The sequence below is a fragment of the Cynoglossus semilaevis genome, chromosome 5 (assembly GCF_000523025.1).
Source record: "Cynoglossus semilaevis isolate Cse_v1.0 chromosome 5, Cse_v1.0, whole genome shotgun sequence".
In the NCBI taxonomy this organism is placed as follows: domain Eukaryota; kingdom Metazoa; phylum Chordata; class Actinopteri; order Pleuronectiformes; family Cynoglossidae; genus Cynoglossus; species Cynoglossus semilaevis.
The window spans coordinates 3,242,588-3,253,620 of NC_024311.1; the positions used below are offsets into that span (position 1 = coordinate 3,242,588).

General features: G+C 43.3%; 1 protein-coding gene across 1 annotated transcript in view; it reads left to right on the plus strand.

Moving 5' to 3' along the window:
- Window positions 1-1,225: 1,225 nt before the first annotated feature.
- Window positions 1,226-11,033, plus strand: part of LOC103378692 (fibronectin-like) — a 24,777-nt gene continuing 14,969 nt past the window's right edge. Inside the window, exons 1-20 of the mRNA XM_025055412.1 lie at window positions 1,226-1,545; window positions 2,583-2,708; window positions 2,937-3,074; window positions 3,651-3,782; window positions 4,307-4,444; window positions 4,805-4,951; window positions 5,054-5,242; window positions 5,345-5,527; window positions 5,614-5,790; window positions 6,984-7,136; window positions 7,233-7,361; window positions 7,445-7,588; window positions 8,720-8,841; window positions 9,372-9,540; window positions 9,628-9,804; window positions 9,893-10,021; window positions 10,123-10,212; window positions 10,296-10,490; window positions 10,611-10,889; window positions 10,978-11,033. The exon at window positions 10,978-11,033 is cut by the window's right edge and continues 10 nt beyond it. Of these exons, the coding sequence (XP_024911180.1) occupies window positions 1,404-1,545; window positions 2,583-2,708; window positions 2,937-3,074; window positions 3,651-3,782; window positions 4,307-4,444; window positions 4,805-4,951; window positions 5,054-5,242; window positions 5,345-5,527; window positions 5,614-5,790; window positions 6,984-7,136; window positions 7,233-7,361; window positions 7,445-7,588; window positions 8,720-8,841; window positions 9,372-9,540; window positions 9,628-9,804; window positions 9,893-10,021; window positions 10,123-10,212; window positions 10,296-10,490; window positions 10,611-10,889; window positions 10,978-11,033 (3,015 nt within the window). The 5' untranslated portion in view covers window positions 1,226-1,403. The remainder of the gene's footprint in view (window positions 1,546-2,582; window positions 2,709-2,936; window positions 3,075-3,650; window positions 3,783-4,306; window positions 4,445-4,804; window positions 4,952-5,053; window positions 5,243-5,344; window positions 5,528-5,613; window positions 5,791-6,983; window positions 7,137-7,232; window positions 7,362-7,444; window positions 7,589-8,719; window positions 8,842-9,371; window positions 9,541-9,627; window positions 9,805-9,892; window positions 10,022-10,122; window positions 10,213-10,295; window positions 10,491-10,610; window positions 10,890-10,977) is intronic.

Genomic DNA, 11,033 nt, shown 5'->3' on the forward strand with positions numbered 1-11,033 from the left:
ATATACGTATGGTGATATATTTCCCATCCCAATTATGATATAAGGAGGTCTGCACAGTGCCCTCTAGTGGCAGGGAGGGCCATGACCTGTCACATAAACTATTTTTTTTCTAACACAATCACATCCTCACAGTATTTGTGCTTTGCAGTAATACTGTTTCCATGTCTGGTAGTATTATCATATCAGGTTTTCACAGGTCTAAACTTCCAGACATAAATCGCTGCTGGTCTACATACAGTATGTAGTTGGATAACAGTGATACAGTCCAGATGCTACCTCAGAGGCTTTCACGGAGACAGCACATTAATCCAAGTCCGAGACTCAACAGCTCAGGGTAAAAAGTCATACAATGTTTCTTTTACCACTTGCTTTTATTATTCAAACTCGGGTTTATCCCAGCCCTGTGCTCTGACTCTCCCCTGCTGGTAACTGGAAAATGTGTGGATGTGTTTTTTTCCACATGGCAAAGTTTGGTGACTTAGTCACACCGGCTTTAAAAACAAGGAACATGTTTTTGCCTGTTTTCTTCCTCTGTTTCGCCAAAAAAAAAAAAAAAAAACTGTCTGCTCACTGTTTGACTGTGAGACCGCTCTCATTCCAACAGCCCTGTGACAGGAATTACAGGGCAAGACAGCCGTCTTTGAGACAGTAGCTGACGTCAGATCCACAGACATGATGAGTGAGTTCAGCTGATGATCCGGTTTCACTGCTGCGACCCAAAAAAAAAAAAAAAAAAAAAAAAAAAAATTCCCAAAACTGTTTTAATACTTTCCCTTTTTGTTTTCAGGAAAATAAGTGAATCATTTAAACACTTCAACATGACCACTTGACATTTCTATTACCAATTAATTTAATCATAAAAATGGCGATTGTTTAAATTGATAGTAAGGTTTTTGACGCTTCATATGTGTACATTTAAATAGGATAAAATATATTTCATCATATAAAGTAATCTTTTTTATCACTTGTGTGGAAACAAGTGTTGATTTGTATTTGTAATGATATTTTGAGCATTAAAATATTTGAGATTAAAATATTTTTTATATCCGAAGTCTCATCCTCTGCATCTCATCTTTGTTTTATTTATTTTTATTTATTTATTTATTTATTTATTAAATAAAGTGTCCAGTGTCAGCAGTGTTGAGTCACACTCAGGCGGGTCAGTCCATCTCCATGTAGGACCCTCCCTCTGCCTGTGGAGGTGCTGTAGGCGGGTATAAAACCGATGCGCTCCCCTCTCCTCGGTCTGGTGCACCGGCTGCAAGAAGCAGCGCAGGGGGAGCAGAGATCCAGGAACAGAAACCAAACCACAGCACAGCTCTTCAGAGTTCAAGCTTTACCCTAACAACTATCCTATAATATAGTTTTTGTTGTTTTGGTTCTTTTTTAACTTTCCTAACAAAATGCCCGGTGGCCCCCTGACAGGGCTGCTGGTTGCGCTGTGCGTCAGCAGCGCAGTCCACGCTCTGCCAAAGAAGAACAGAAGACAAACTGGACAATATCAAGTGTATCCCGAACTCCATGATACGTCGGGTCTGACGGCAGGTTAGTAGGAAAGATTTTTTTTTTTTTTGGTCAATTTGCTTTTTAAAAACATACATTATTTGTAAAAATGCGCGATGTTCCAGTTTACAAAAATATTTTAATCTGCGTGCATTGTAATGTTATTATTACTGTCTGTTACTGAGTTGGTTGATAACAAGAAATACCTTACGTAACAATGATATCACGACTCATCTCCGGCAGTGCAGATTCTGTTAAAACACCGTCGTGCAAACTGCGATATTTAAGCCAATTATGGAGTTGAAAGAATTGAATTAAACACATAATGTTTAACTTTGGTAAAGTTATCACATTCAAGTCGTGTGTGCATTTACTTTATTTACTTAATATCTACACACACGCACGCACTGAAACAGTGGACTTTAGTTAACTGAGCTTGTGAATATTTGTCATGTAAGGCATGAATCTGGAGACTATTACCAGATTATTATTTAGATTATTATTATTATTATCTTTTTTTCTTATTATTTAGATTATTATTATTATTATGTTTTTTTTTTCCTTTTTATACCCTTTCCTTTATTCATGATCTAACTATATGATTTTTAACCTAAGCCATGCTTTTTCGAGCCGTGATAATGCATCTAAACCAGGCTTGGGCAAACTAAGGCCCGGGGGCCAGATGTGGACCGTTCATCTTTTTAATCCGGCCCTCCAATTTTTCTTTTTTAAATGATATAATGTATTTATATTCTCATTATACTTCTGCCCCTTTATTTATATTCTCATTATACTTCTGCCTCTTCCTGTAATACCTACATTTCCCCAGTAGATGGCGTAGAAAATGATATAAGCAGGGCATATAAGCAACCCTGCAGGACAGACAGAACTTCAGTATGTTTGAAAATAATACCATGACATTTATCTTAGTTCACACGAACCCTGCAGGACAGACAGAACTGCAGTATGTTTGAAAATAATACAGTAATAATAATAATAATAATAATAAAAAGGTCACTAACTTCTCTAGAGAGTCGCTCCGTGAATTTTCATTAATTTTGCTGCCACATTTTCTCCAGTTGGCTGTGAGGAGAACGGTCGCTCCTACAGACAGGGCGAGCAGTGGGAGAAGCTGTACCTCGGCAGCACACTGGTGTGCACCTGCAATGCAAACTCAGACATCAAATGTAAAAGCAAGCCTGAAGGTGAGTGGGAGAGTGGAGGCAGAAGTGTTTCTGCAGCCCCATTTCCTGTCTCTGGTGCAGGACTATGGTTTCCTGTGTTTCATGTACCAGTACTCCAGAGGCTACTTTAAACTTCTGCTGGTATAATTAGCCGCGATATTGTGCTGTGTTTATCGGCGTGTCTTTACCCTGAAGGAGAAACTCCCACACGCGTGTTAACCTTTGGTGTTTCCTGTGTTTTGGCCTCAGTTGTGGAGTCCTGTTATGACAAATACAATGACCGGACATACCATGTCGGTGAAACCTACGAAAGACCAAAGGATGGAATGATGTGGGACTGTACCTGCATTGGTTCAAGTCGGGGCAAAATCAGCTGCACCATCGCAAGTGAGTTCATGTGTCACTGTGTGCACAAGTTGTTGTGTTTGGTTCCTTTAACAACAAGAAGGAACAAAGAAACAAATACAGTTAAAAAAAAAAAGTTAAGAGTTAAGTAATGTTTTTGGCTAACTGTTTGGCTAAAGGTTGCTATTTCATTCATTATTTTGTGTTTATCTTTCAACTATATTTATATTATTGGTAGAAACGTGGCCGGTTGTGCATGAAACGTTGATTAACTAACTCACTTTTTCATTACTTCGTCTATTTTTCTGCTAACTTTTAGACGCATTCTGGACATAATGTCTGTACTTGAGACTAATTTCTACTTTTACTAGCCATTCAGTTATATCTTTGACTTAAATGAACTGATTCTTTTCATAATTTACTGACATTTGTCTTATCGCTGAATCGGAATCTCAACTTTTGACCCCTCTTAAATGATCAATTTGCTCATTTTAAAATCAAAGTTTTTGTTCTTTGTGCTATTTTCTCCTCATTGTATTCTTGCTTAATTTTCGAAAATAAAGTCACCACTACTGGAGTTTCAAAAAGCAGAAAATCTAAATGTTGTTTAAATTGCAGACCGTTGCCACGAAGGCGGAAGGTCGTACAAAATCGGCGACACCTGGCAGAGGCCTCACGACACCGCTGACTACATGCTGGAGTGCGTCTGTCTCGGAAATGGCAAAGGAGAGTGGACGTGCAAACCTGTGGGTGGGTGAAACCTTCTCGTATATATATATATTTCAGAATGTCATGTAGGGTTTATGTACCGCTGTTCTAAACAAAAAACAAACAGCAGGTTTTCGACTTCCAAGAACTGCAAATACGGACGTGCACCTCTTTGTCCCACTTACGTCACGCTTATTGATTTCATGTGGTGTTTTTCTACTGGTGCTGTTCGCGCTTTCCATTAGAATACACAGTGACCGGAAAAAGAACATTTACAACATGTGACTTCTTGATTGATAAAGTGATTAAAATGTGCGACTTATAGTGATAGTGTGTAACTCATGTTTTAATACCGCATTATGGAGATATATGTTCTAATATAATTCTACGACTGTGAAAATGTAAAACATATTGCGATTTTTTTTCTCTCTTCTATTTTCAACTGTATTCGATGGTCATTGTCAAACACCAGGCAGATGGAGATCCACACGCTGTTATCTTTTTTTTCCATATTGAATCGTATCATATTTTGATGAGTCACCATTTTGGTTCATTGTCTCATGCAGCCGAGCGATGCTACGATACCACTTCTGCATCGTCCTACGTCGTGGGGGAGACCTGGGAGAAACCATACCAAGGGTGGATGATGCTGGACTGTACTTGTCTGGGGGAGGGCAACGGACGCATCACCTGCACCTCAAGAAGTAGGTTGTTCAGAAAAGGGGGCGCACGTACTCACCGCCTTTATGAGTGTTTCCTCCGATAATGAAAACCCGATAATGCAATTTGCCAAATGATGCAGCTATGTCCTAAAAATAGTTTTGGGGGAAAACTGCTGTATATATAAACCAAGGCCACTAGATGGCAGCATTGCAGCTCATTTTATGAATCTATTTTAATAATCAGGGGATTTAATGCAGAATGTTCGAGCCAGCAACCCATACAGTAGACTGTACAGATTATTACCAGGTGTTCCACTTCTGTCCCCTGGGGGGGGGGCGCACGTACATTCTTGTACGTTCAAGTGGGAACTCACTGTTTTTTTTAACTCTTGCTGTCACCAGATCGGTGCAATGATCAGGACATCAAAAGATCCTTCCGTATCGGAGAGACGTTTACGAAGACCGACCCCACTGGACACTTCCTGAAGTGTGTGTGCTTAGGCAACGCCCGAGGAGAATCGCGGTGTGAACGACACAACACAGGCCGAAGTGAGAATTTAAATCCATTTTTTTAATAAAGATTTAATAAAGTTAACGTCCTAACGTTAATCTGTTTTTTTTTTTTTCTGTATTGTTTTCTACTTTTTTCAGCCACGGATGCCTTGGTTCTGACCCCCGCCCACAATGTGATCCAGAAGCGGCTGGAACCTAACACTGAGGGAACCTGTCACATGGACTCTGGCGCCAGTTACTTTGATGGACAGCGCTGGATTACAACCCAGGGCAACAAGAACATGTTATGTACCTGTCTGGGCAACGGCATCCGCTGTGAGGAGTCGGGTGAGAACATGGAGGGAAAATGTAACAGTTAGAAACGAAAGGGTTGAATTATAGGAACAAAAAAAAAAAAAAACGATCTTTTTTCACTTCTCTTCCCTGTAGAAGTCAGAAGTCAGGTTTACGGTGGAAACTCCAACGGTGAGCCGTGTGCTTTCCCCTTCGTCTTCATGGGAAAGACCTACTACTCCTGCACCTCAGATGGACGCGGGGACGGACAGCTCTGGTGTTCTACAACCTCAGACTACGAGAGGGACCAGCAGTACTCATTCTGTACCGAGAGGAACGGTGAGATGGAAACGTTTAACTCCGAAGTGTGTTTACGTTCGTTGTCATACGTCGTGTTGACAGAAACTGTCCTCCTAAAACAACAGTCATTGTGGCAACACGAGGTGGAAACTCGAACGGCGCCCTCTGCCATTTCCCCTACCTCTACGGCGGTCGCAACTACACTGACTGCACCGCGGATGGACGCCGCGACGGCATGAGGTGGTGTGGTACCACACACAACTATGATGGAGAGCAGCGCTTTGGGTTCTGCCCCATGGCTGGTGAGTGTGTAGTCACACTTTTTCTATTCATATCAACAATAACAATCTGTTTTTTTTTTTTAACTTTGTAAAGTATGACGTCAAAATTAAGTCTGGGGTTTGCTGCATAATTGCGGACCAAAGGTGTCCCGGTTGGACCGGAGATGCACCGGCTGGTCTGAAGGTGGTCCGGTGGATAATATCGGCCCATATTAGCATAATTATGTAACATCTGTAGGAAGTATGTGTTATGTGTGTTAAGTGTTTCCTCCGATAATGAAAACCCGATAATGCAATTCGCCAAATGATGTAGCTATGTAACCCGATAATGCAATTCGCCAAATGATATGATAGCTATGTCCTAAAAATAGTTTTGGGGAAAAACGGCTGTATATATAAACCAAGGCCACTAGATGGCAGCATTGCAGCTCATTTTACGAATCTATTTTAATAATCTGGGGATTGAACGCAGAATGTTCGAGCCAGCAACCCATACAGTGGTTTGTACAGATAAATAAATAAATATTACCAGGTGTTCCACTTCTGTCCCCTAGGGGGGGCGTGGCAGAAAATCATCGACAAACACTGCTTTAACTGATCTCATTAGTAAGCAGACGGCACTGACACTTTCTTAACCACTAGGCCACCACTGCCCCGCTATATCGGTGACGGTTGATACTGGAATCGGAAATTAAGCGTTTAGGCAATAGAGGCATATCGACAAAACGTTAATGTCGGCCATTTTAGATCCGACCATCTCCACTCCGTATTTTATCTTACAGAAGATAGAGAAGATTCCACTAAATATTTCGGTTCTCATCTTGTTCTCACAGTCAACGCTGTTTGAGGTTTTCAACCAGCGACTAATTGGCCTAATTACTGCCTGTAGATTTTGGGAGGAGTGAGTGTTTTTGCGGTCATGGGAGAGCAAAGGCCGTTACATAACAGTCGGCCTTAGACTTTAGACTGAAGTGAGCGGGACCAGAGAGAACTCCCTGATGTAACATGTTCTTTAGTTCTTCTATCCATGTCTTTTATAAACATGCGAGTTTACGAAGCCAAATTCCTTGTCTGTGAACACACACTTGGCGAATAAAGCCGCTAACACACACACACACGCACACAAAGAGCAACAGGCCAATCAAAAGGACAGACTCTTAAGGAACTAAAAACCAACTCTGTTTTTTTTTTTTACCGTTTCTTTGCCACGGCAGCCCACGAGGAGGTTTGCACCACCAACGATGGCGTGATGCATCGAGTCGGCGACAAGTGGGACAAACGCCACGATAACGGTCACATGATGGAGTGCACATGTCTGGGAAATGGCCGTGGGGAGTGGAGCTGCATTGCTCACTCACAGCTGCTAGGTGAGAACACAAAGTTCGTCTGGACCAACAACAAAGCCCGTTGAAGACATTGCATCATTGAACATCCTGTCCCCCCTCCATCCCCCCGATCTTCAGATCAGTGTATTGTCGACAGCCTGACCTATGAAGTAAACCAAGAATTTTCCAAACGACACGACGAGGGCTACATGATGAACTGCACCTGTTTCGGGCAGGGACGTGGACGCTGGAAGTGCGACGCTATCGGTGTGTTTTCAGCCCAGGAAATCATAATGAGCCTTATGTTTTTCTTTTTTTTTCCTCATCCAACTAAACGTTTTCTTCCACAGATCAGTGTCAGGAACCACAAACCAAAGCTTTTCACCAGATCGGAGAATCATGGGAAAAAGTACTTCATGGAATCCGCTACCAGTGCTATTGCTATGGCAACGGCATAGGAGAAATGAGATGTGAACCTCAGCAGAATTACCAAGGTAGAAGATTCTATTTTTCCCAACACTATTCCTTAAAAAGGTTAGCATAAGTATAAATAAGTATAAAATCTAGAACAAGTTAGTAAATGCAATCGAACCAAAGTGGATTTTTATGGACGTGGACAGGACTTGCATGTCAAAAGGTCTTCATGGACCTTTTAAAATGGTCATTAGGAAACTGCTGAAGAAGAGGAAGACTTTAAGACTAATCAAAGACTACTTAGAACGGTCGCCTAACTAAGTCAATACTCGAGAGAATCAGTGTTCTTGAGTCAAGTCCAGAAAAAGACATTTCTAGCTAAACGCTAGCTTTGTCTTTGCGCCATCTGAAAACATTAAACCTTTGCCATTTGCAACCTCTGAATCTTTGCATCAAACCGAACATATCAGTGTAGTATCATTGAATTACTATTTTACAAATGTTGGTTTTTCCATCATTACTTCAGAGGAGAACTGTCAAGTTCTCCATAAGTTAAGAGAATGGACAGAACTGTTCAACAATGAGATCCCACTGAAATTATGAGAAGGAAAAAAATCTGTTGAGGATAAAGGTGATGCTCAGGTTAAATGTGCAGGAGCGGTCTTCTCAGTATTTCCTGTGTAAACGTGCTTTTGGATGATTATTTACTTTTCAACTCTGCTGTTGTCCTAAAACAAACATTGACCAAGAAGATCAGAGTGTAAACCATTAGTAGTCGCAATGGAACGTGTTGCGTATCCTTGACCGAACTGTCTGTTTTTTTTTTGTTTTTTTTTTTTGTTCTCTAAATGTGATGAAAATAGTACTCCAGTGTAATTTCACACTGTCAGATGTCAACGGGTGTGCGAACTGGTCTAGTCTGCCAGCTTGGTTTTATCCCAGGAGTAGAGAAACCATACTTTGGCCAAAACTGTTCATTTTTCCACAGCTCTGAAAAAAAAAAAAAATACTTCCAGCCGTAATTTACTTAAAACCAAGAGCTTTGTGGCCAAAAGTATAAACTCAACATTTTTGGCATTATAAACTCCTCCGACAGACATTTCTCACCAAACCGCAGCCAACGTTCACCCACACCTCCTCCAGGGTAACACAGTGGTAATGAATGCCTTGAATGAAGTGCCAATGTCTCTTGATGTCCTCCCACTCCTCAGGCGGCCACAGACCTGTCCAGGTGATCATCACGGAGGCAGGGAAACAGCCAGACTCTCACCCCATACAGTGGAACGCCCCTTCGTCTGTTCACATCACACAGTACATCCTCAAATGGAGACTTGTGAGTCACTCCCTTTGGCTCTTGAGGCATTTTCAAAAGTTGGAATTGATAAAGTAGACTGCAGTGCAGCCTGGGAAAAGGATGTTTGTGTTGGGAGCGGGGGGGGGGGCAAATGTGGACAGGCGCTTTGAATAAGGTGAAGGCTTCTCGTAAATGTTTGCCGAAGTTTGAGTATGAACAAACAGAAAGTGGATGAAGAGGATACACACACACACACACACATACACACACACACTCTTGTGTGCCATCTTTAGATCCAAGGAAAATATCCTCCTTCCCTCTCTCGCGTCTTTTGGCTCTATAGAACTTCAAAGATTTTGAAGTTGATGGAACTCGGAGAAGCCAAACACATTTCCTCTAAAGCTGTTTGTGTATTTTGAATAGCACCATCACACAAACTCCTCATATTTAGGCGGACCCAAAGTGTGGCAGCGGACAAGTCAATAAACCCTTCCAATCTCAGCTAATATTATTTCTACCGGCAGCAAATACAGCATTTAAAATGTTTTTTTTTTTTTTTCTCCTGTTAGAAAAACGCTCGGACCCCCTGGCGAGAGGCCACCATCCCAGGTCACCTCAGCTCCTACACCATCAGCGGGCTGCGTCCGGGCGTGACATACGAGGGGCAGCTGATCAGCGTTTTGCGTTACGGCCGGCGCGAGGTGACGCGCTTCGAGTTCACCACCACCCACGGTTCTCGTGAGTGACTGTGAGCAGTGACATTCTCTCCATCCTATCAGTTCAAAGGAACACTTCCATGATTTGGACGTCCTTGTGTTTTTCAAGTGGAAACGTCGGAGGGAGAGACGGCCCAGCCTGCTCCGGTGGTGGACACGTCGGAGTCCGTGACGGAGATCACCTCCAACAGCTTCGTGGTTTCCTGGACCTCAGCTTCCGCTACTATCAGTGGCTTTAGAGTGGAGTATGAGCTGAGTGAACATGGAGCAAAGCCTAAAGTTCTGGGTGAGAACCCTTTGATCATCATCCTGTCCTCAGTAACGCGTGACAGAGTGACCAGGTTTCACCAGGTGTTTCTGCTTTTTTTCCCCAGATCTGCCTCACTCTGTCAGCTCCGTCACCATCGCCGATCTACTGCCAGGACGCAGATACACGGTTAATGTCTACGAGCTCCCCGATCAGGGAGAGCCCAACCTGATTCTGACCACTTCACAGACCACAGGTTGGAGCGGTGTTCCGCCGTACTGCGTGTTCTCCATATATAAACGATTCATTTTCCTCGTTCTGTACTGACTGATTTTCATGCTCTCTCCCGTTTTCCAGCTCCTGATACTCCTGCTCAACATGCCATCGATGAGGTCGGCGAGTCCTCCATCAGAATCAGTTGGTCCAGGCCTGAAGCTCCGATCACTGGTGAGTCAATGACCCCTCAGAACTCCCCGTTGGCTCACGATTCAAATCCTTGCAAATGAAAAACTCGCTCGGTTTTCCTCCAGGTTACCGCGTGACGTACACACCGTCGGTGGAAGGCAGCAGCACTGAGCTCACTCTGCCCCAGTCGGAGACCTCGGTCACCCTGGTGGACCTTCGCCCCGGTCTGCTTTACAACATCAGCATCTACGCCGTGGAGGGACAACGGGAGAGCGAACCTATCTTTCTGCAGGTTCACACAGCTGGAACGCCTCCTCCCGGTACTAACACTCAACGACAACAAACTCGCAGCTTCTCACCTTTAAAACAAATGTACTCATGGGTGGAATAGTTTGTTATAAATAACCCGCGTCAACCCATCTCCTACTTCCTGTCTGCAGAGGAAGTCCCAGCACCCACAGACCTGCAGTTTTACGAGGTCTCAGATGTGAAGATCACCATCACCTGGACAGGTCCACCCAGTGAGGTGACAGGGTACCGGGTGATCTTCACCCCGGTGGGCCCCGACGGCAGGGACACGCGACCTCTTCAGATGCCCATCTCTCCTAATGCTTACGCTGACTTTACCCACCTACATCCAGGCACACTCTATCGTTTCTACATCTATGCCATCAGCGGTGGAGTAGAGAGCGAGCCGCTGGTGGGCGAGCAGTACACCAGTGAGTACAAAAAAAGAAACAAAATTGAAAACTGCACCAGTATCGGATTCACATCACATCCTTTTTTTTTTTTTTTGAAATACCACAGAACCCGATTCACCAACCGAGGTGCGTTTCACTGACACCGGCCCCGACAGCGCCTTG